The 23,636-nt window shown below is 40.5% G+C and overlaps 1 protein-coding gene across 5 annotated transcripts in view; it reads right to left on the reverse strand.

Annotated features, from left to right (window-relative positions):
• Positions 1-23,636, reverse strand: part of Cc2d2a (coiled-coil and C2 domain containing 2A) — a 128,714-nt gene that overhangs the window by 15,722 nt on the left and 89,356 nt on the right. For 3 of the 5 annotated variants that reach the window (XM_045161366.1, XM_045161367.1, XM_045161368.1), the window contains 12 exons: positions 22,479-22,682; positions 20,730-20,822; positions 19,688-19,779; positions 18,689-18,703; positions 16,858-17,025; positions 13,746-13,851; positions 13,419-13,528; positions 11,757-11,853; positions 11,236-11,334; positions 7,147-7,323; positions 1,443-1,646; positions 865-954 (listed from right to left, as the gene is read on the reverse strand). In XM_045161366.1, the coding sequence (XP_045017301.1) occupies positions 865-954; positions 1,443-1,646; positions 7,147-7,323; positions 11,236-11,334; positions 11,757-11,853; positions 13,419-13,528; positions 13,746-13,851; positions 16,858-17,025; positions 18,689-18,703; positions 19,688-19,779; positions 20,730-20,822; positions 22,479-22,682 (1,455 nt within the window). The remainder of the gene's footprint in view (positions 1-864; positions 955-1,442; positions 1,647-7,146; positions 7,324-11,235; positions 11,335-11,756; positions 11,854-13,418; positions 13,529-13,745; positions 13,852-16,857; positions 17,026-18,688; positions 18,704-19,687; positions 19,780-20,729; positions 20,823-22,478; positions 22,683-23,636) is intronic. The other 2 variants (XM_004656067.2, XM_045161369.1) reach the window with 2 other exon arrangements.

The following is a 23,636-nucleotide window of genomic DNA, read 5'->3' on the forward strand; positions in this document are numbered from 1 at the left end:
GGCTGTAGGCTTGTCATAAATAGCTTTTATTATATTGAGATATGTTCCTTCTATTCCCAGTCTCTGTAGGACTTTTATCATGAAGGGATGTTGGAGTTTTTCAAATGCTTTCTCTGCGTCTAATGAGATGATCGTGTGATTTTTGTCCTTCAACCCATTTATATAATGTATTACATTTGTAGATTTGCGTATATTGAATCATCCCTCCATCTCTGGGATAAAGCCTACTTGGTCAGGGTGAATGATCTTTTTGATATATTCTTGTATTCTGTTTGCCAATATTTTGTTGAGAATTTTTGCATCTATGTTCATGAGGGAGATTGGTCTGTAATTTTCTTTTTTTGTTCTATCTGCCTGGTTTTGGTATCAGGGTGATGCTGGCCTCATAGAAGGAGTTTGGTAGAATTCCTTCTTTTTCTATTTCCTGGAAAAGCTTCAGAAGCAATGGTGTTAGCTCTTCCTTAAAGGTCTGGTAAAATTCAGCAGTGAATCCATCTGGGCCTGGGCTTTTTTTGGTTGGGAGATTATTGATAACTGTCGGATCTCCATGTTTGTTGTAGGTCTATTTAAGTGATTAATCTCATTTTGATTTAATTTAGGTATTATTTTTATTTTTTGTGTTTAGTGTCTAACCCAGGGCCTCACATATTCTAAGCAAGTGGTTATGTAGCCCTTTTCTTTTTTGAAACTTATGAAATTTAAGAAAAATGAACCAGATTTTTTCCAAATTTAGCTCATCCTACTAAACAGATGGCCAAGTAGATTTTTACAATGATTAATGAATGTTGTGATATAAAATCATGTAAGCCATTTAGCTTACTTAGCCATTAAGTAGGCAAAAGTCTGTGAGGAAGAAGGACTTACATCAGATGTGCTCCATAGGTCACAGATGCCAGCAAACGAAACACTGTCCGGCAAGAAAGGAATCAGGGACACGTACCGAGCTACCAGTTCCTGTGTGAACAAGATTAGCTTTAAAAAATTTCACATAAAATAGCTGACATCCTACTTCATTTCTTAAAATGAGTTTCATGTGTGTACAACATGAAGTTAATGCTTTTAAGTGCTTTGTAAATGTTATATTAATACTACCTTTCTTAGTCCTCATCAAAACTATACAGAAGGTCGTATTTATTGCGTATCTTAATTTTTTATTTGCATATGTGTGTGCATGGGCATGATAGGGTCTCTTGCCATTGCAAACAAATGTCTGTTTGGCTTTATGTGGGTACTAGGGAATTAACCTTTAACCATTGAGCCATCTACCTAGCCCTATCAGACTTTTCTAAGAAAGAAATCTTTATTGCAATAAAATAGTTTCAATCATAAATTACTAATGATCTTCATGCAGTTCATCTCTTATACTATAGACTATGTAAAGGAATATATTGAAATCATAAAACACTTTGAACGACAGTACTGATTGGCTATGAAATACTTACTGTAGTTGCTTGTGAATTATTGGGGTAAACATTAAGGAGCTCCGGAGGAGGGTTTAAAGGTTTGAGATAACGTGTAATAAAAACTGTTTTCCCACTTATGTCAATTACTGTTGTAAGGCACTGACGATGGGGAAACTTTAAGGCACATTCAGCTTGAAACTTCTCTGTTGCTTGGAGCAATTTCTCATCTTCCTGAGAATCAAACTTCAAAAAGAAACACTGCATGGAGGTCATGATCATAGGACACACAGCAGAACACATTCAGATTCCAGTCAATATGAGTCACACATGTATTTTGGAAGTAAGGCCAAGTGTTTTTTTTTATGAAACCATCTTGTTCCACTGCCGCTTCAGCTTTTTTAAATTCAATTTTTAATTTACAAGTTAGACTGATCAGTGAACACATTCAACAAAAATGAAAAAAAAATAGTGAATAGGCAAGCAGCTATATGGAAACTATTGGCTTAATAAAAATCTTAAAAATTTGACCCACCAAAGGTTAGTGATAAGACCCTATTGCTGAAGACACCATATGCAGCTGACATGAAAAATGGAATGGCATGGCTGGAAGCCAGGAGAGAGTCAGTCCCCAAACAGTCAGCATATCTAGTACCAGAAGGTGCTACCTACCTGGGCAACTGGGGGAAATATCCAATCTCTCTCCAAGCAGCTCATGGTCTAACCTACTTAGCAACAAATAACCGGTTGTGATGCCCACACAAGTGCAATAGTGGCACACAGCCATGGTGGGGAACCAACTGCTCTTGATTTGGCTAACTGATCCCCTCAGTGGTATGGGACCCATAGCTGGAGCTGGAAAACAAGTCAGAATCATATCCAAATATAAATCCTCTCTCCATTATCAAGCTACCATCAATGATGGGCTACAAGAGGGCCTACACCTATTAAACTCTCTATTAAAAAAAAAGTAAGGGTTATTTCATTTATCCTGGAACTAACTTACTCTCCGTTGGAGAATTTGCTTCTCTTTTTCAGAGATCTGCAGATCCTAAGGAGAGAGCCACCCCATCATACCTCAAAAGGGCCCCAGCTGAAACTAAGGAAAATTAGCGAAACGAGCAAGGGTGCTGATTTCCTGATGAACCAGATGCCAGCACAAGGGGGAAGGAGACCAATACAGAGAAAAATCAACTCCTACCAAATCAGAGAGCCAGAGCCTCAGAGGCCCCCAACACCCCATCACTGAAGCAGACCAAAAATGAACCCAACATGGCTCAGGGAAATTTTGCGGAAGATGGGGCGGAAAGAATGTCAGAGCCACATATTGGGTCAGGATATGCAGAGACATTTATCGTAGCAATAACTGTGGGCTAACTCCACAAGACATGACCCATATACCTCAACAAGGAGGGGCCAATGGAGAGGGTGTAGGTCATGGATGAGCCTAAGAATGGTACCAAACTGCCTGTATTTGCTGAATAGAAAACTAATAAAAAAATAAAAATCTTAAAAATTAAATGGTGGGATACTGATGGATGACCCCAAGGAATAGAGTTTTTTGTATATTCTGATGCTGACTTTTCATAGGGAAGACTCAGAAACAGGACATCTCAATTATGTGACAGATTCCTAGGGTAGAATTGTCAAACCAGAAATAACTGTAATTTTAGAAATGCGAGGTATTATGAACAAAGGATGGTGTAAAAAAAAACACTGTTGAATTAATATGTGTTCCTTTAAATGCAAACATTTATTTATTCATCTACTCTTTTGAAAATACTTTCTTGGAGTCTAAGGTAGCCAGGTGTGGTGCCACACGCCTTTCATTCCAGCATTCACTCAGGAGGTACATGTAGGAAGATTACTGTGAGTTTGAGGCCAGCCTGGAACTACAGAGTGAGTTCCAGGTCAGCCTGGGCTAGAGTGAGACCCTATCACAAACAAGCATACCCCTTCCCCCAAAAATAATTTCTAGAAGTCCAAAAGATTCCAGACACTCTGGATGCAGAAGTGAGACACAATCCCTTCCAGAACTTCTAGTCTACAGGGGAACTGATAAGCAAGTAGGCAGTGAAGATACTCTAGCAGATTCTATGAGGGGTAGCCCAGGATGCCGGGGGTGGGTGCTGGGCGAACAGCTACAAGAGGAGTATGCAGGCCTCAGGGCATATCTATGAAGAACAACAGAATCATCACTAGTACTGACTCTTGACCTTTTAAGCTGACAAAAGCATGTCAAAAATGTTCTCAGCTACTTGGACTTGAATGTTCTGTTGTGTATCTTGGCCAGTCATATTGAGGGTAGATCCTGTGTTTGAATGTACCCCTTCCTATACCTACCACCTAGCTTGCACATGCTAAGCACTTAATACATATTAATAGTCATTAATGCTCAGCCACCAAAATGTCATTACATGGACTGAAATAGTAACTTAAGAAGAAATATGCTATATTTGAGGTACAAGAAATGTCATGGAAGGGCTTATGACCATGTTATATTGTCTATACTACTGGAAGTTTTCAATAAAAAGTTTTAAAACTTTTTTTAAAAGAAAAATGTCATGGAAAAACTGAATACAAAAAGAATTTGGGTTGTTAGTCTGAAAGAAATTCAGGTATGAAATTTGGAATGTTATAGGAAATGGAAAGAGTGTGTCCTGCCTTTGAACACCTACACTGGGATAGCTCTAACTAACCAGAGCTCATGTGTAGAGCTGTGCTGCCTCTGCAAGCAGCAGTCATGGGCTCTGCAGCTTTTGACGTAGAGCAGGTTAGTCCCATGTACACAGGTGATATTCAGACCCATGACTTTTTGGATTCATTGTCAACTGAAACTCTGACAGAATGAAACAGGCAAATAGATCAGAAAACAGTCTTTCTTTTTTTTTTTTTTAATATTAGTGATTGAAGACAGGGTCTTGCACATGCTAAGTCATACTTTACTACGGGACTGCATCCTTAGCCCTCAGCGAACATACTTCATAGATACTGTGGCATTGATATTTCCTTGCTAAAAAATCACACACACAATAGGACTCAGCACCTGTCTGTGCTCCTGGGGTTAGTGGACAGAAGCAGCTAGTCTAGTTAAGGCATAATAACTATTTGCTGATGGATTATGAAACAATATACTTGATACCTTCTTAAGCATGTCACTCATCTACCACAGGCAAGAAGGAAAAAAATGAGAGGAAGATTTTTGTTAATATACATTTCAAAAACTTGTTTTTAACCAATACAGTGTAACTAACGTAAGGGATTTAAAAATAACTATTTCAGTTCCCGTTGGCTTTAAAATTTTTTTTCACTAGTAAATACTTAAAAAATCATCTGGAATTAGGATGGAGGTGGAGGAACAATTCAAATCTGCTCAGCTGAAAGTTGCTATTAGTAAAAACAGCTCCTTCCTGGTTGTAGTTCTGATATTTCAGAGTTAGAGTCTCCACTTCCTGAGTAGTCTGCAGGTAAGGCACAAGTGGGAAATTCTGACTCTGCATTTGTAAGATAGCAGGAGCATTTCCACCAATGTGCCTTCTTTATCAAATAGTCAAATAATAAGGCCTCCTTGCAGAAGTGTAAGAGAAATGCTACACACAGTCACACTGGGGCAGTGAAATGTCTCCAAAGACAGCAGCTGGCTGCCTGATTCACAGCCTTAGGAAAGAAAGGTTGCAGGAATGAGAATTACGCACAGGAGGGCTCTCAGAGGCCCTGCAGGGCAAGGTTAGGCTGGGAATGGAGCCGCAGTCCTCAACCTCTCTGCCAGTCACAGATAGGGGCTGCTGCTTTCTTGTCTTTGGAAAGCTTATCTCCACATGACTACTTTTCTTAAGAATTCATGGAAATAGCAAAATCATCTGTTATTTTTCTTTTTTTCACTTATTTATTTTATTAATTTATTGGGACAGCATGTATCCAGGCCAACTCAATGTCACGATGCTGCTCTGAGCCTTGGCATTTCTGTATACACATGCTTATTGGTTTTCTCTTCAGTTTGCATATGGAGACAAACATTTAAGTATATATTTCCCATTCTGAAAATACTTTGAAATGCATCTGTTCTGTTTTCTAGGGACCTCAGCTATCATGAGAAACCCGGGAATCTAAGATCACTTTGAGTTTCAGTACACTTGTTTTTCTTCGAAACACCTGTCCTGAAAATGCATTGCACCTGGAATATACACATATTATTTTTCTCTGTGATCCAAACTGCAATCCTGCAAAACAAACAGAAGTATACTGTTTTTTATCTCAAGTCTTGATTACAGTGGAAACCAAGGAGTCAGTGCCATAAGCTATTCAGCTCAATAACTTAATAGTTAACTTCATGTACACATTTGCTTGGTGGAATTTCCCCCTGCTGTCTAGGTTCCTCTACCCCTAGTGCTTAAAGAATGTCTGTCTCGGGCTGGAGAGATGGCTTAGCGGTTAAGCGCTTGCCTGTGAAGCCTAAGGACCCCGGTTCGAGGCTTGGTTCCCCAGGTCCCACGTTAGCCAGATGCACAAGGGGGCGCACGCGTCTGGAGTTCGTTTGCAGAGGCTGGAAGCCCTGGCACGCCCATTCTCTCTCTCCCTCTATCTGTCTTTCTCTCTGTGTCTGTCACTCTCAAATAAATAAATTATTAAAAAAAAAAAAGAATGTCTGTCTCATACTGAATGCTCAGTAAGTCTAAATATATACTATGTAGAGTCACAGAGATGCCAAATTGTTACTCCTGCCATGTACGTCCTGTGTGACTGGACTAATCTAGCCTTATTTTCCCTAGCTGTAAATTGAAGACCCACTGCCCAAAACATCTGTATTAAAGGAGAAAGCATACATCTACTATCTGACAGAGCCAGGGACAGAGTAAGGATTCTCTCTCTCTTTTTTTTTTTTTTTACATTATTTATTTCCAAGCAGAGAAACAGGTAATGAATGAATATGGGTATGCCAGGATCTCTAGCTGCTGCAAACAATTTCTAGATGCATGCACTGCTTTGTGCATCTGGCTTTATGTGGGTACTGGGGTATCAAATCCTGATCATGAAGCATTGAAGGCTAGTCCCTTTACTTGCTAAGCCACCTCTCCAGCCCCAGAGTCAGGATTATAAATATGGTAGTAGTGGCTGTCACCACTGTATTAGTTTATATATGAATATATGATCAATCCTTTCCCAAATATAAAGAAGGTAGTAAATGTAAAAGTTGTACTAGTATGTTACATTAAGAAAGCTATTGCCATTTCCCAGTGATGAAGGTTGAGGAACAGTTGCCATAAAATGAAAATTCTAGAAATTGTTTTCTGGAGCTGTTTAAGAGTACTTGTGCATATGTTTATTTCATAAAGTGATTTGTGGTGACCCAATAAGGTCATCAGACATGATGTCTGTGTGAGTTAACTTAATGAATAGCATAGTCACAAATATGAGACACAACATGGAAATTACCTCGACATGCTTGCTAGTAAATGTCAGTTAGCAATCTGATTTTGTAATTTGTCATATTTCATTCCTTCACATAAAGAAGATTCTTCTAAAGCAAAACACAGTTGTATTTGTCTTGCTTTACCTCAAGTTTCGGTTTTTGGTTACCTTAACTACTCAGTTAGCTGTTCTCTCACCATTGTTCTGTCCTAGCTCAAAGAGCACTAAGTGCAGACCGAACCTGTCAACACGGTGCAAGAAATGTTTATGAAGCTTTGCCTTGCAAGTGTTTCTGATGCTTCAGCATCACATGGGTTTCCCAGTTGTACCCCATTACCTTTTCTCGAACTGGCTCTGCAGGAACAAGCTGAGGTTCAATGGTAATAAACAGGGTGATGTAGGAGCCTTCACTCAAGCTTCGGGCATAGTCGAATCCTCGCTCCATGATCATGTTGTGCTCCTTACTATACCCCAAAAGAACTGGGGGGATATCTATTTTAAATGTTCCATCAATCTGTAGAGAAAATATGACTTGGTAAACGGCGCAACAGAAGTTCAAAAGGAAGTATCCACAGCTGACAGAAAGCTGGAAGAAGCCGTTCTGCATGTAGTTCAATGGGAGAAAGAGAAAACACCAGTGAAGATACTCAACAGTTGACACTGCAAGCCTTATATTTATTTGGCTAGCCAGGCTAACGGGTGCAATAGTGGCATGTCTGTCATGGTGGAAACCAACTGCCCACTAACTGGACTGGAGGCCTGCTCCTTGGGAGGGAATACATCCCTGATACTGAAAACCTAAAACAGGTAGTCATGAGCTCGAGGGGTGTGATGTCTGCTGCTGTCTGACTAAATGTATATACTATCCTCATCAAACTGCTGAGTAAGCACTTCTCTTAATATTCATACCCATATATTAATGCTAGCCTCACTTTTGGTAGACAACCTTCTCATTTCAGATGACAGTGACCTTGGTATGACTCAGAAGGCATCATGGTGATGGGAAGAAGAGAAAGGAGTGCTCAGCACTGAAATATCTCTATCATACCTTCCAAGGCTCAGGGTCCAATGCAGAAGAGGTGGCAGAAATAATGTAAGAGCCAAAGGAAGGGTAGGACTCCTTATAATGTGCTCCTCCAGATACAAAATGGCCTGGATATCCATGACCTCACAGTGCCTGACACTACGTACACAAGACCATCAGAATAGGAGGAAAAGATCATGGCATCAAAATAAAAGAGAGATTGATTGAGAGGGGGAGGGGTTATGATGGAAAATGGAGTTTCAAAGGAGAAAGTGGGGGGAGGGAGGAATTACCATGGGATACTGTTTAGAATCATGGAAGTTGTTAATAAAGAATATAAAAAAGGAAGCATCTACTCCCTATTATCTAATGAATTAGATAAAAATTAAGCAAACCCCAGGCTAATCTTCCTAAGCTCTCAATCAGAAAAGACTCATTGTCCTTCCTTTTTTGGGTTTAGAAGTTACACAAATTATCTGTGTTCACACCTTGGTTTAAACCCACTAGCCTCAGCTTTCTCATTTGTAAAAGAGAAAATAACAGAAACCATAGTGAACATCAATAACCCTACTGAGGATGGTCCTCAGGGAAATGAGGACTAGGGGTGTGGAGATATAAGATTATAACCTATGTAAAAATATTGTTAATTTTAAAAAGATAAAGGGAGGTGGTGCATATGCATCACGATGTAGCATCAGGATTACTGGGATATAAGCACTGTGATGCCACAACAGTTGAGGCTTCAGAATGACTACTGCTTACGAGTATATCATATAAATTCACTGGGCAAAAGTATGGTTTTTGATGCAGTTGAATGAAGTGAGAGTGCATGATATTTTGTCATCTAATTAAAAACTGCAATTTAATTTTAAAAAGAAAACAGTACCTAGTTTGTGTGGCCACTGTGAGTACTGGATGAGGTAAAGAATATGAACCACTAAGAAATATCTGGCATATATAAGTGCTTAGGAAATACTGGCTATCAGCTTTCCCTTTTGTGGAATGACCCACTCGACCTTTCTGACTTTAAATAACTTCTCAAGGCTTAAGTCCCATATTGTCTCTCTGAATTTCTTTTCTTTCTCTCCACCCTCATATATAACTTGTGTTGTTTGATACTTGAACATTCTGCCTGACTTTATGGTAATGTGTGTATTTGTCATATTCATGTACAGAATTTCCCTCTACAGATGGAACCTGCTTTTACCTCTTTTTGTCTTTCTCTCTGGTAAAGAAGTGTCTTTTAAAATAGTAGGTGCTCAATGAGCACAAGCTTAGTGGATAACAAGCCTCTTTTCTAGAAAGGACCAATTTATGCAGAGGTTCAAAAAGGGAGAGGTTCTTTTATTTTTAAAAAATCAAAAGCAATAAATATACTAAAGACTATAATAATATATAATTATTAAAGGCTAGAATTTGAATTGGCAAACTTGCAGAGACTAAGTTTTACTTTAGTTTTTAGTATCATTCATGTCTCAGTAGAAATAAAGAAATGAAAATTCCAGGGATGGGGCTGGAGGTACCCACTTAAAGCCACAGGCACAGCGGCACATGCATCTGTAGTTCATTTGCAGCTTCTGGAGGCCCTGGTGTGACCATTCTCTCTAGCTCTCTGTCTCTCTTCTTCTTCTTTTTTTTTTTTTTTGGTTTTTCGAGATAGGGTTTCACAGTAGTCCAGGCTGACCTGGAATTCACTCTGCCGTCTCAGGGTGGCCTTGAACTCACAGCGATCCTCCTACCTCTGCCTCCCGAGTGCTGGGATTAAAGGTGTGCGCCACCAAGCCCAGCTCTTCTTGTAAATAAATAAAAATATAAAAAACCAGCTCCAATGATAAATTAAATGGTTCTAGGATGAATTAAACAATTATTTATATCAACAGAGTTCATCAAAGTCAGATGATAAAGGACAGGGAAAAGGGATATTAAAACCATAGACCTTTGCATAGCTGAGTACACTTACTCTGTAAAACAGGAAGAGGGGCTAGAAAGGACTGTGCACTAACTTTAAGTATTAAGAATTTAGAACAGGATTTCTTAACCTGGATATGGCTAGTATTTGGGTCCTGCTCATCTTTGCAGGATGTCTGGCAGCATCTCCCACTTCTACATGCTCGACACCAGTAGCAGCTCTACTATGTAACCTAGAACTGTTTTCAGACATTGCCAATATTTCCTGTGGGTCCATTTAAGAGGAAGGACTTTGGAATTAGACAAAACTTTAAAAATAACAAATATAATGAGGTCATCCTCCAAAGCTATATCGAGACATATAAATAACCCTATAACTTGGGTGGTTCTCTCTCCTTTTACTAGCCCTACTCCCCAGGGGTGAACAATGCTTGTGTGTTGGACATCAGTAAAAGTTGAATCCCAACTGTGCTGGAAGCTTTGTGATTTGAGTACATTACTTGACCTGTCCTGGTTTTTGTCTCTTCATCTTCAAAATGGAGATAATGATGCCTGTTGCATTATTGTGACATTTTAATAAAAAACAACATAAACAACCTAGTAATAGCATATAATATGCATCCAATATCGTTCTTCCTATTATTACCCAATTGGCACTTCCACGTTACACCTAGCCAGAGACAAGTGAAGCAGGACTAGGCATGGGAATGAGAGGGAAGCCCACAGCCTGTGGTGCACCACAAGGAAGCATTGGACAGAGCTAGTGGGAGAGAACCAACTGTTCCTGAGGTCGTGAGTTCTGAGATGGTGAACTCCACCATGTAGAAAAGGTGTTTGAAATAATTATTTCTGAGAATCCTCCAAATGTGAAATTCCACAAAGCCAAATATCAAGGGAAGTTTGATTTGTATAGTGGCATACTCTTTTTTTTTTTCATTTAAAATCTATTAAAAGAGAGTAGTGTAAATTCTCTTGATGTTAGCTGTCCCAGGTGAGAAGTCATTGAAGGACTAACAGATTCTATCAATCAGAATTGTGAACTCTCAAGAAGGATATCTATGATACATGTCTGTGCTCATGACTTTTCATATTCTAAACACTGTGTACTTTTGAAAATTTTGACAAGATGTACTTGCTTAAATGGACCATCAATTGTCTTGATTATTATTATTTTTTATTTCTCCAAGTCACTTTCAAGCAGTTAGCCACTACACTTTCAGGCTTCTATCCATTACACTTTTGTCATGTTGACACATTTTCACTTTATCTCACAGTCTTCATTTCCATATAAATGTTCTAAAACTTAACAGACTCAAGTAGTTAATGTCAGCTGTGAAGTCAAAAGAACACATGTTTAATAAGTCATACAAGCATGACAAAAGATCAATGACTATGCAGTGATTTTTATCATCCTGAGGGCTCTGCACATATATATTTTCTCAGTGTTAAGAGTTTAACAGGAAAAATGGGTGAATTCTAACTATAGATACTTACCCTTGTTTGGAAATATATAGTGCTGAATGGAATTTTCACACATCCCAACCAGTGTCTCTCAATGCGGGTATGGATTCCACTCCCTCGTTCCCGGTCATCCTAAGGGAAGAGTATGAAGTAACAATTGTTTCAGAACTGCAGACACTCATGTAATTAATTTGACATCAAGAAAACAGCAGAATTATAGCTGAAAGCATGTAGACTTCAGTTACCCTGACCTGATAAAATTCCACTTCTGAACCTTTCTAGTTGGTAGCCCTAAGAAAGTAATTTAACTGCTCTGAACTTCTCATCAAAGTTTTCTCATCATTCAGCTGGACATTTGACAATCAACTTACAGAATTATTTTGGGATTAAATATTGCAATATGTATGTAACAGTAAACACAACTCCTGGAACAGCAATAATCATCACTTACAAGCGACAAAAAAGACGAAAAGTATGTTTTGAACTTACACAGTGATAAAGTATAAGAAAATGAATGCAGACCTCCAATGTCTTCCTTACAGCTGAAAACTTACCTCTAAAACATCATATAGTACTTCATCAAAAATGTTAATGTATACATCGTCTTTCACGGACTGTAAACTGGCTGTGCTGTAATCCTCATTAGGGGCCCTGTGAAAAGCACATGGCCAGAATGAAAAGAAGAAAAACAACGAACACTCGAATCTCAGTGCTTGAAAGACACCAAGTGGGAACACACATGCAAAGGCCACCAGAAGTGCTTTCATTGCAAGTGTTTGTCTCATACAAGGATACTGAAGTGTATAGGACACATACTCTAATGGAGAGGTCACTGAACTTTGGTGCTGTGCAGCTCCAAGCCCTCCACCTGCCTCAGCTAGTGAGTCTTGAATCCCCCTGCCTCTATGGTGACTTTGTTAGGACCTGAGCTGGCTCCTAAATCTTGTGGGTGCTACAAGCTGTAGCACTGTAGTTAGTTCTGAACTCCCACTCACCTGGGCTCCAAACATACCCTCTTCAGCAAGAGCACTGCCAGCCATGAACTTCCTACTGTACTCAGGCCCCTCACTTTTCATATGTAATCCAAGCAATGCAAGTTGAAAATCCTGTCCTGGACCATAGCTCTCCTGAGATTTAGCATGCTCCTCCATGGCAGGACTAGAGACTGGGAAACTTCATGTATTAGACATTTGAATGGCAGTATCTTGTTTTGCTTGCTTATTGACTCAGCTACTCCTAACCTTTAATTTATTATGTGGTAAATCACTTTCTCTCTAAGGATTTTAGCTTTGCACCAGGAAAGGAGAGGATTAGATTAAATAAGGTCACTTCAGGTCCACAACTAATAGAAATCCTTGAAATATTAATTTAGGGTAAAAAATTTCACTTGGACTAAAGGATGTCAGAGCTAGGAAGAAAGCAGAGTGTCCCCAAGTTTCAAATGTTGGATATCTTTCCATCTCTATTCTTTTTTTAGTATTATTTATTTGACACAGAGAGAGAGGGAGAGGGGGAGAGAGACTGAGAGTCAGGGCCTCCTGTCAGTACTAACAAACTCCAGATCCATGAGCCACTTTGTACATCTGGCTTTAATGGGTACTGAAGAATTGAACCCAGGCCATTAAGCTTGGCAAGAAAGCGCCTTTAATCCCTGAGCTATCTCTCCAGCCCCCATCTTTATTTTTGAACAGAGCCAGCTGTGGGTATAGTGAAGAACATGGATGTCATGTCAAAACACCTAGATCTTGTTCCATTTTTCCTGTGGCAGCACAACCCTTTTACCTTAGCCATTTCTCATTCAGCCTCTTCAAGGTAACCTACAGAGGGCTGAAGAGGTAAGCCAGCTCTTGCCATGCAAGCATGAGGACCTGGGTGAATTCCAACACCCAAATAAATGCTGGTGGGCATGGCAGCTTGCCTGTAATCCAGGCTCTATGGAGGTGAAGACAGCCTCCCCAGGGCAAGATGGCTACCTAGAGTAGCAGAATTGGTGTCCCTGGGTTCAAGTGAGAGATCCTGTCTCAGTCAATAAGGTGAAGAAATATGAAGGAAGATACTTGCTATCAACAACTGGCCTCCACATATAAACCCACACACATACGCCTGTTAGCATTTGCAAGTGCGCGCGCGCACACACACACACACTCACACACACAGACACACACACACAGACACACACACACACACACAGACACACAAATTCTACAGTTCCTTACCTAAATGGAAGTTCAAGTTCTTCATTCCAGCTTGGATTTGGCCCTTCAGCAGTTGTTGTATGGCAAATTGTTCGCTGGAAAGAGACTTCTACAAAAGGCCGAACTAAAACCTTAAAATCAAGAACAAATCTCAAGTCCACAATGATTACTTTGTTCTTAACAGAAGGAGAAAATGCTGACTAAATAGTATTTATTGTTTTGTTCTTAGGTAGAGTAGAATATGCATACTAAATAGTGTGCCTCAGGAGCAGAATCCAAAAGTTTATAGGCAATTCCAAAAACATATAGAGAGCAAGATTTAAAGTGAAAACCGGGCTCTTTTCTCACCTGGCTGAGAGGGTAGTCAGCACTGTGTGCTGGGCTGTGTGCACTTGGGGAAGCCGCGTGTGGTTCACGGAAAGTTCTTGAAGATCTTGATGGCTGCTGGAATTTGCTAGAAAAATGGGATTAAGTAACAGAGAAAGTCTATCAACTGAGAAGATGATTTCTTCAGATATATGACTCTGGAAGCTGTCAGCATTGTCAGGCTGTCTCTCTAAGCTTGTTGACATTTCAGAAGAATTTTAGAGTTTCTAGTCTTCCCTTGAGCACTTGTGATTGCCAGCACCCTCCCTATCTTCCCTTCCTAGGCCTGTGTGTCTGGCAGAGAATAGAAGAAAATATCTCCTTCTCTTTCCTCTGCTCCCAGCAGGGACCTTCTTTTCTCTAGTAACTGAGCTTCAGTACCTCTCAGGTAGCAGACTCCCAACAGCCATTCTGGTTCTCTCCTCTCACACTGTACTTGGACTCCCCAGGGACTCTGGCTACATAAACTAAGCAAGGCAGCACTCTGGCCCTGCTATGCCTCACTGGGAAGGTGAGGCTGGGGAATGTCTAGATTGAGTTAAAATGAGTGAGTCTTCTCACCCCTCTGAGCTGCCATTCTTAAAGGAACAAATGAAGGTTATCTCCACAAATACTTTTCTACATACTTCCCCCACATCCTAACAACCCACTTGGCATATGTGTGCTGTGTTTTATAGTTTGCCAGCTATTTTGCATTCATTACCAAAAGTATAGATTGTTTCTTTCTCTCATACTGTAACCTTTTCCCAGCCTAAGTTGCAGACTATGAAACCCATCAGTTGCATTATAAAATAAATATGTTTAATACAAATATATTTAATACCAACTGTGAGTTAGGCTCTATAGTAGACCCTGGTACTGCAAAAGTGAATACGCCAACTGTGTTAGTTTGAATAGATGGCCCACAATATATTTAGTGTTTTATTAGTTTGTAGTTTGCATCTGTAGCAACCTGGGTGGAGGGGATGTCACTGGGCAGATCTTAAGGTGTGGTGGTGGGTTTAAGATTTCAATCTAAAGATATGCAAAGTGTGCCTAGCTGGAGTTCCTGAAGTGCTGTGTGGCTTTGGGCTTTTGGGCTTGTGCTTCTCTCTCCGTGTTTGGTCCTGTGAAAGCAGGACAGCTTCTTCTGCCATTATGGAACTTCCCCTGGATATGTAAGCTTCAATAAATTCCTTCCTCCATAACTGTGCCTGGTCTGGAAGTTCATCTCAGTGAACCTGAAGCTGTCTGCTACATCAACTCTTTGGCTCAGACAAAACTGAAAACAAATAAGCAAACAATCTTATTTTAGACTGCAGAGTAGGCATGGGAGCACCAAGAGGGGGGTGAAAATTTTATCTGGTTAGGTTCAAGAAGAGATGGTGAATATCTGGGGAAGTTAACGGGAAGGATAATGTCTCATCTGTCTTGATGTGTCTATATTGAAATGTGTAGCTTTTAGGGTCAGTGGTACTTCCTTGAATTACGTGAAGAGTTGAATACTTTAAAATAGTCTATAGAATTTAAAAATAATAGTCATTTCATGTTCTTCAAACAAAACAAAGCACAGCAAAACAGAACAAAATAGCTTTTTATCCTCTAATTGGGCTTTGAAGGCATCAAAGAGGAAGAGTCTCAACACCAGGACTTAAATGGACACTAGTATTAGAATCAAGACATGGAGAACAATGGGTGAAAATAGAAGTTCTGTAATAGGTTGAAGAATTAATCACTAAATAAAAATAGGACAAAACAGTAGCATGCAAGACAGATGGATGGGGCAAGAAAGAAGGACCTCAAGAGAGAAGGTATCAAAGGCTCTGCAACCTGGTAATGCTGGATGTTCTGACACAAGGCCAGGTCTGCAACCTGGTAGTGCTGGATGTTCTGACCCAAGGCCAGCTCTGCAACCTGGTAGTGCTGGATGTTCTGAGTCAAGGTCAGGTCTGGAACCTGGTAGTGCTGGATGTTCTGGCCCATGGTTAGTTCTGGAATAAGGTAGTGCTGAATGTCCTGGCTCATGCCTCTCACATCCTCTTTGCTTCCATTTTACCTTTTTAAAATTGTGATAGTCTTAGCAGTAAGAGTTAAATGAAATGATCCATTTATAATACTGTGGGATTGTTCATGGGAAATTTACAGCAAATTCTTGTTTCCATTTTATACTCATAAGGGTACCATCAAAAAGTAACTTCAATTCTTGGTCCTCTATCTCTGTTCTCTAAAGGAACAAGAAGCTCTGACTTTTCTCTCTTATGGGTAAGGTCTTGTCTTTGCCCCAGTATAGTGAACCATGATGGCTATAACTCACTTCAATGAAGAGCTTAGAGGGAAGGACCATGGGTAGACACCTCTTAGGTTCCTGACAGCTCATACCCACTTCTTTGGCCCTGCCTCTGCTACAGATAGATCAGTTTCTGACTCCAGTTAGCACGTTGGTTTCTCTCTTGAGAAGGTAATATTCATTTGGGACTCCTTCCACCACATGACAAAATGAAACAAACTCAAATGGAAGCAAGTAACAGAGATAAGGGGACTCAAGAGAACCATCTCAATCCCTACAGGCCATGTGTAGGTTTGTAACTCTTTCCCTGAGTTCTTTGAAAGGTTCCAAATACCACCTGTGGTAGTTTGAATGTATGTTCTCCATGGACTCAGGTGTTTTATTAAAACTTGTAATTCAGATCTACCGCTTCCTAGCTGGAGGAGGTGTCACTAGGGCGGATCTGAATTTCAGTGAAAGGTGTAAGAGAGCGTTCTGAGTTCTGGAGGTCTTGTTTACCGTCTGTTTTGTGCTTGCTGCTTTTTGGTGTTTGCTGCCTGGTGGTGGTTTCTCTCTCTGCCTGTATTCTCCTATCATTGATGGGACTTTTCCTGGATCTGCAAGCTGAAATAAATCTTGTTCCTCCTATAACTGTATTTGGCTGGATGTTTGTCCCAGCAATGTGAAACTGACTGCAACACCACCCTATCCCTTGATCAAAATTGTCTCTTACTTGCAGACAACAGGGCTTGGTCTCCATCAAGAATGACGGGCTCTGTTGCAGAAAAAATAACTATCAAAGAAGAGATTCTGCATATCCTTTTCTAGGGCTGTTCCCAGGACTCTCACCTTACTATAGGCTTCCTCACTGGAATGTCATAAGCCCGAATGATGTTTACCAGTAGCTTTATATCTCCATCAGAGAGATTTTGGGCTGTCACCTTCTTCCGACCTTTCCTCCGTGGCTTCAGTGGCCGCTTCTGTTCAGCCAGCTTGAAAAGGCTCAGGCCCAAAATGCTAATGATTACAGAATGGCATTAGAACCCAGTGGTAAAGAAAGATCAAGAAAGGTCTTATACCTCCCAAACTCATCTCCAAGATCTCTCAAAAAACTCTTCAAGGAGAGGATAAATAATTTAGAAATTTTCTCAAATTGGGTGAGCCTGCTGTAGGTCTCAATTGCTCGATGTCAAAGGAAGAAAAACCACACCTGACTTCTGCCTCTATCTCCCGCCCTGCTCTCCATCTTGCTCCCCCATCCACCCTCAGGCATGCCCAATACGCTCCACCTTTTCTTTGGCTCCCCACAAAGCAGATGCAACTTTATTCCCTCTCTTAGGGCCAGTTTGGAAGAAACCCTCCCTGAGCTGCTGTAGTGCTGTTAGCCTAACTTTCTTGGGCAGTTTTGAAGTAGGAGTTTTCCACTCCCTGAGGCTGGACAGACCTGGATGTGAGTCCTAGCTTTACTCTTTACTCTGGGAAAAATTATTTTTAGCTCTAAGTCTGTTTCATCAACTGTAAAATGGGTATAATAGTATCTACCTCTTGGGTGGTTGAGAGGATGAATGAGGACATGGGCACAGCATCCTGGCACCTAAGATGGTAACTGTTGGAATGATGGTGATGACTGGGATGCTTGTGATGAGGCTCGAGGAAGAGGTGGAAGGGGACTAAAGAGGAGAAAAGTCCATTTTTTTTCTTCTACTTTACATAACTGAGATATAATACAATCAATTAACACTCCAAGAACACAGGGAGTCACTGGAGAAAAGGCCATGGAGCAAATGAAATCTGGCCTGGAGGGACTCTGAAGAACAGGTGTGACTGTGCCTGGATGGTGACATCAATGTCAGCAGCAGCAGTGCACAGCAGAGTCACTGCGCAGAGCCACGGGCTGAGCTCCGGCTGCCTTGCTCTCTTGCTGAGCTGTGCTGAGCTGGCTGACACTGCAAGCACGGCTGGGTGAGGCCTCGTCCTGAAGCACTGCGCGAGCACTGCCGCGGCTCTCACGTGGAACCCTCAGACTTGGTCTCCAGGGTCCTGCAGATGTCACCTCCTAGTGCCATCTGTGTCACCTAAGTGCGCCATGAGCCGCATGAAGAATATTTCTTTTCTTTCTTTCTTTCTTTCTTTCTTTCTTTCTTTCTTTCTTTCTTTCTTTCTTTCTTTCTTTCTTTCTTTCTTTTTTTGGAGGTAGGATTTCACTGTTGTCCAGGCTGACCTGGAATTCACTATGGAGTCTCAGGGTGGCCTCAAACTCACAGCAATCCTCCTACCTCTGCCTCCCAAGTGCTGGGATTAAAGTCATGTAGAATATTTCTAATTTGTGCAAATACAACTATTATCCCAGTTTTTTTCTCAGCTAAGGAAACTAGAGGCTCTGAGAGGAGCTTTGATTTGTTGGAGGCTCCTCAGCAATGGAAGGAATCAAAGGTTCAAACTCAGCCCACTGACCCATTCTTAGTCCAAGGATGGGGGCCTCAGAGATACAGCTTTGCCAGGCATCCTAACACAACAAATCTATTCCCTTGCAAAATTTTCATCCCTCCCACCAGGGGATGACTACCCCTGTGAAACTTGAGCCATCAGCCTGGGTACATAATCGTGTTAGCTGACACCATGAGATTTAGAAACATCTTAAGATCAAGAACAAACTGAAATTATAAAAGAATGAACATACCCCGAGCCTTCAGAACTTAATGCAGAAAGTAAAGCAGAAAAAAAAAAGAAAGGAAAGAAAAAAACAATATGAAAAGTCATCATCTCTACTAACTTTAATTTTCCTGTCTAGGAAAACATTTAGTAAGTGGGTCAGGGAACATTCTGGGGCTATAATAAAGGCAAAGGTTTGGGATAGATTTATGTGGCTCTGCCTCTTTTCTGTGTGGAGATGGAGGTGCAAGGGACTGCCGTGGGTAGCCTCATTCTATGTTGTCTTCTCATCTTGACAGTGGGGAGGAAGTTCACGCATGGGAAACAACCTTTGCAGAAGACCAAGGTATGTGACAACAGAAAAGGTCCTGAAGTGAATGGGCCCTAGGCCATCACTGCAGGAAATTGTCTTTCACCTTTTATGCATCAACACCTGACTGAGACCATCTCAAGATTAGTCTAGTAGGAGTGAAGCAAATACGGCTCATTCCCAACTATGCCCATTTTTTTCTTACTGTCTTTGCCCTCGCCCAAGCATCCCTTTTAGCTCTGTGGAAAAACCAGACCTCACCTTGTGGCCCTAAAGTACTCCTAGCTCTGAGTCAGAACCAGACCTCACCACGTGACCCCCAACCTCAGAGCATGTGTGGTTTTAACCACCTCTGCTGTGTGTGAAGGAAAAGTAGGTAAGCCTGGCATTGGGAACTTAGAAAAGCTGAGAGATTGTGCTAGGGGAATTCTGTCAAAATTAGTTTAACTGGAGTGAGAAATGGTGAAGCTGGTGAGGTTGATTTGGAAATAGAGGAAGGTGAGATGGGAGGTACTGGAATGTGATGAAAAGGACCCTAAGATGACTTTTCTTAACAGAAACCCCTCAACGAACGTCACCAGGAACCATTATGCAGGTCTAACCAGTTCTGGGCCCAGTGCACTATATGATTAAAAAATCTTACAGACATTTTTCATGTAATAGAATAATATGATATAAATTATAGGAAGTAATAATGGGGTTGTTTGATTATTTTACCTGATATTGGGAACTTCTTCTTCTGCTACCAAATCAGTAAGAAGAAAATGGTGTTTTGCAATTAGAAAACGATTTACCACTGATTCTCTAACCTGGAAAAAGAAATTAGCCTTATTTAAAGTGACGTTATCACTTAAAGTCCATCACTTACTCTCTACACTTGTTGAGTCTTTGTTCAATGTCACCTCAGTTATCCCTACCTTCCTCCACCCCAGATGCTACATCTTTGCTACACTGCTCTTCTCTTGCTCTGAATGTTCACTGGAGTATAAACTTCCAGAGGTAAAGTTTTTCTTTTGAGTTTTCCTTCCTTTGTTAGTGGTTACATTTTTAGGACCTACAGAAACTCCTGAAGTAGGAGATAGTAATATCTTGCTGAATGGATGCATGAGCAATACAAAAAGCAAAATAAAACAAACACACAGGACCAGTTCTGAAGCATATACTAGTTTTTAACACCCTCCCCTAGTCAGAACGGTTCAATCTTTAATTTAATAGAAGGCCTCTAAATTGCCATAGACATTGTATTTGTACATGAGCCATAGAATAACCTTGACAGGAAAATTTCATTGCTATTATTACAGTAATTGTCATAAATTATGTTTTCTCAAGGAAAGGGGAAAAAGAAAAGTGGAAAGAAAAAAGAGAAAAAGAGAAAGTAAAAACACAAAGATATTTCAACAAATTTTTAGTTTTCTAGTGTATAAAGGTTGGAAGTATGTGGTTTAAAAGCTCACACTTTTTCTGATTCCAGTGGTTTTCATCACAACACAATGCAAATATCATAAAAAAGCATGACTTAGAAATCAAGTCCCTTGTAATTGTACTTCATTGGAGATAATCACCAATACCGACCATAACACAGTTTAGTGGATTCATATAGTCAAATGGTGAAGGCATTTGTAAATCAGCTACCTATGTGTACATGTGGGAAAAAAAATCTCGAGAGCTTAAGTAACTTACATAAGATAACAGAGGCAGCCCATCCTAGAATGCTGGCTCTTTTTTTCCCTATGAAAATGGCTGTAGATGTATTTCTTACCTGCTGAAGGTACTTGGCTACTGTAGCTCTATGAGCATCTAGGTGGTCTTTGGTTTCAATTACATTTCTGTCTCGTAATCGTTTCTCATAGTCCTAAAATTAAAAGTATATCATAATTTAATCATTTTAATGTGTTCTCAGTGGTTTTCTTGGGCTTGGGGGAATTATTTATCATATTGTAGTTGAAGTCACACACTATGGTTCTACATGTTTCTTCCACCTTCCTCATAACCTTTGGTTCAAAACACATCTTTGATGAAGTTCCCAGGGATATGGATCAGTGGGCTGAACACTTACTAGCAGAAGAGAATGCAGTGCTCTAGTTAAAGGCTCAAATCCCCATGCACAAGGGAACTGATAGCACTGGCGGAGCTGAGGAGGCCTGTATCATTCTGGACGCTCGGCTGAGCATTCGGCTTAGCCACAGCCCTGCTCACAGCCTGCTGTATCAATTTTAAGTGAAGTAACTACAAAAATTAAGAAAAGGTCCCACACAAACTCACCAATTAAACATGACCTTTGGATGCAGGTGACTTATGTCAGTTACACGGAGGAAAATTAGGGATCCTTTTGTTTTGTCTGTTCTGGCCTCTCTTTTTACTGTTGATAAAAATAATATGCATGCCTGGAAACTATAACATTGTTCTCTGGACACACTTTTTAGCCATAGCCGATTGCCCAACAATAACTTCTAACTTATGTTTGATGACTCAGAGCTATGTGCCAAAATTTTTGAACTTGAGATAGGAGAACAGCTCTTTCTCTCCCCCCCATTGGCTGAAACCAAATGGATGTGAACTTGGATAAAACTGGTGACCATGTGGCCAAGTACAGATACCTGTCTCCAAGTGAGAAGGAAGCCAGCATACCAGAATCCCACACAGGATGGAAAATGTCTGGACGATATCTGGGGGCACAGATGTGTTCCTGCTCTTCCTTCCCAAGCCTTTAGATATTCATCTCTATTTAGTGATTTCATCACACAATTACATCTGATGTCTGAGGTAATTCAAAATTGGGTTTTTATCCCTTAGAGTCATAAATTGAAATAAATCCAAGGAAGAACTAAATCACCAAAAATATCCTCCAAGAATAGATCTGTGTGATAGCTCTCAATGGCACCTATGTCTAGTGTCTCTGTGTTGACTTTGCCACATACAAACTGTCTCTATGTTTTTCAGTGGCTTGCCCAATCAACACACCCTGTTCCCCATAGTTCCTCAATAGATGCCCTACCCACCCACTGGCTTTTGATGTCTACGCTCTGCTGAGTCTCTCATCCTTTCCCTTGCCTGTTCATGGCTGCATTCTCTACTTGGTCTCTGGCTTCCTTCCTGCTCCAGCTGCCCCAGGCTATCCAAATCCTGCTTCGTTAGGTTTCCCTGGAATGTGCTGCTACTATGCCTCAGACTAAGCTTAGCCCAAACTGACTACATTCAAATGAAACTGACTAAGGCAGGAATAACTAGCTATCTTAGTTTGATAACTTTCAGTCTTCTTACTGTAGGCAATTTAACCAACTGACTTGGAATCCCGGTTACTGGTAGTTTATATGCCATTACATGGAGACAGAGATTATACAAATGTCAAAGTCAAGAAGAAGAAAGGATGGGCTACGTATGAAAGTGGTATAATGGAGAAACCAGTACTGCCGGGCATCAACAAGGTGTGCACAGGGCAGCATACCACTGTCTGCACTTCTTAGCTAACTATATTAACTCTTTTAACCTCTTTGGGGCAATTTCTTACCTGGAATACCTTTTCCATAATTTCTCGGTCATATATTGGAATTTGTTTATAATTGCGGAATTCTGGCACCTCTTGGCTTCTAAGACTGAGAAGCCTAAACCGTTTGGATCTACTTAATTCCTCATCTGAGACAAAGTTGAATTCCTGTTGCAGCTGTTCTATTCGAAAGAAATTGGGGATGTAGGATTCACCACTGGTAGCAATCTACAAAAGCCAGAAAATGCTCATCTTAGACAACAGGCACATACTTCCCCAAGAACTCAGCAATGGTCTTAGGGAAGATTGAAGAGTTATTGACTAACAGATTTGAAAAGTACATTATGTCAAAACACAATGGAGATCAGGCAGATAATATCATTTTTCTAAAAGTGTGAAAGTTTCAGTTTTGGTATGCATTATTCCCTAATACTGTTATACAAATATACAAAATACAAAAGAGAGATTTCTATTAGATTTTAGTGCATTAATGAGCTGCCTACAAGAAATACAATTACTGAGGATATGTATTCCATATAAGTATGATGTTTTAATTTATTTGTGTACACATGCAGATCAACCCCCAAGTCAGATTGCTTCATTTAGCCTTTGGGCTACCATAGTTGACTGTGTGAACAGCACCTCAAGACACTGATCAATAAGAAGTGAGCAAGAGACATAGATATGGGCCAGTCAAACTCCAATGCTCAGAAGAACCACTCCTGGACTCCAGGGAAAGGCTGAGCAGAGTGGCTGCACCCCTCAGGTACCACTGCCCACTCTTCTTGGTTCCTGCTAGTTGTTCTCCTGGGCAAAGGGGGCAATGAACAGTGACTTTATTAGGCTCTAGTTTCACAAAGGGAACCCTGCCTTTATATTAGGGAACATCTGGAAAGTTTCATTCTTCCATGAGAAAACAAATAGTTAAAAATGATCAATGTGAGCTGGGCATGGTGGCGCACACCTTTCATCCCAGCACTTGGGAGACAGAGGTAGGTGGATTGCTGTGAGTTCGAAGCCACCCTGAGATTACATAGTGAATTTCAGGTCAGCCTGGGCTAGAGTGAGACCCTACCTCGAAAAACAAAAACAAACAAACAAAAAAAAAATCAATGTGATATATGTATCATACTATTCCTGATTTCAAGATAGTAATTGAAATATGATTTGAAAACTATATGA

This window comes from Jaculus jaculus, chromosome 11 (genome assembly GCF_020740685.1).
Source record: "Jaculus jaculus isolate mJacJac1 chromosome 11, mJacJac1.mat.Y.cur, whole genome shotgun sequence".
Taxonomy (NCBI): domain Eukaryota; kingdom Metazoa; phylum Chordata; class Mammalia; order Rodentia; family Dipodidae; genus Jaculus; species Jaculus jaculus.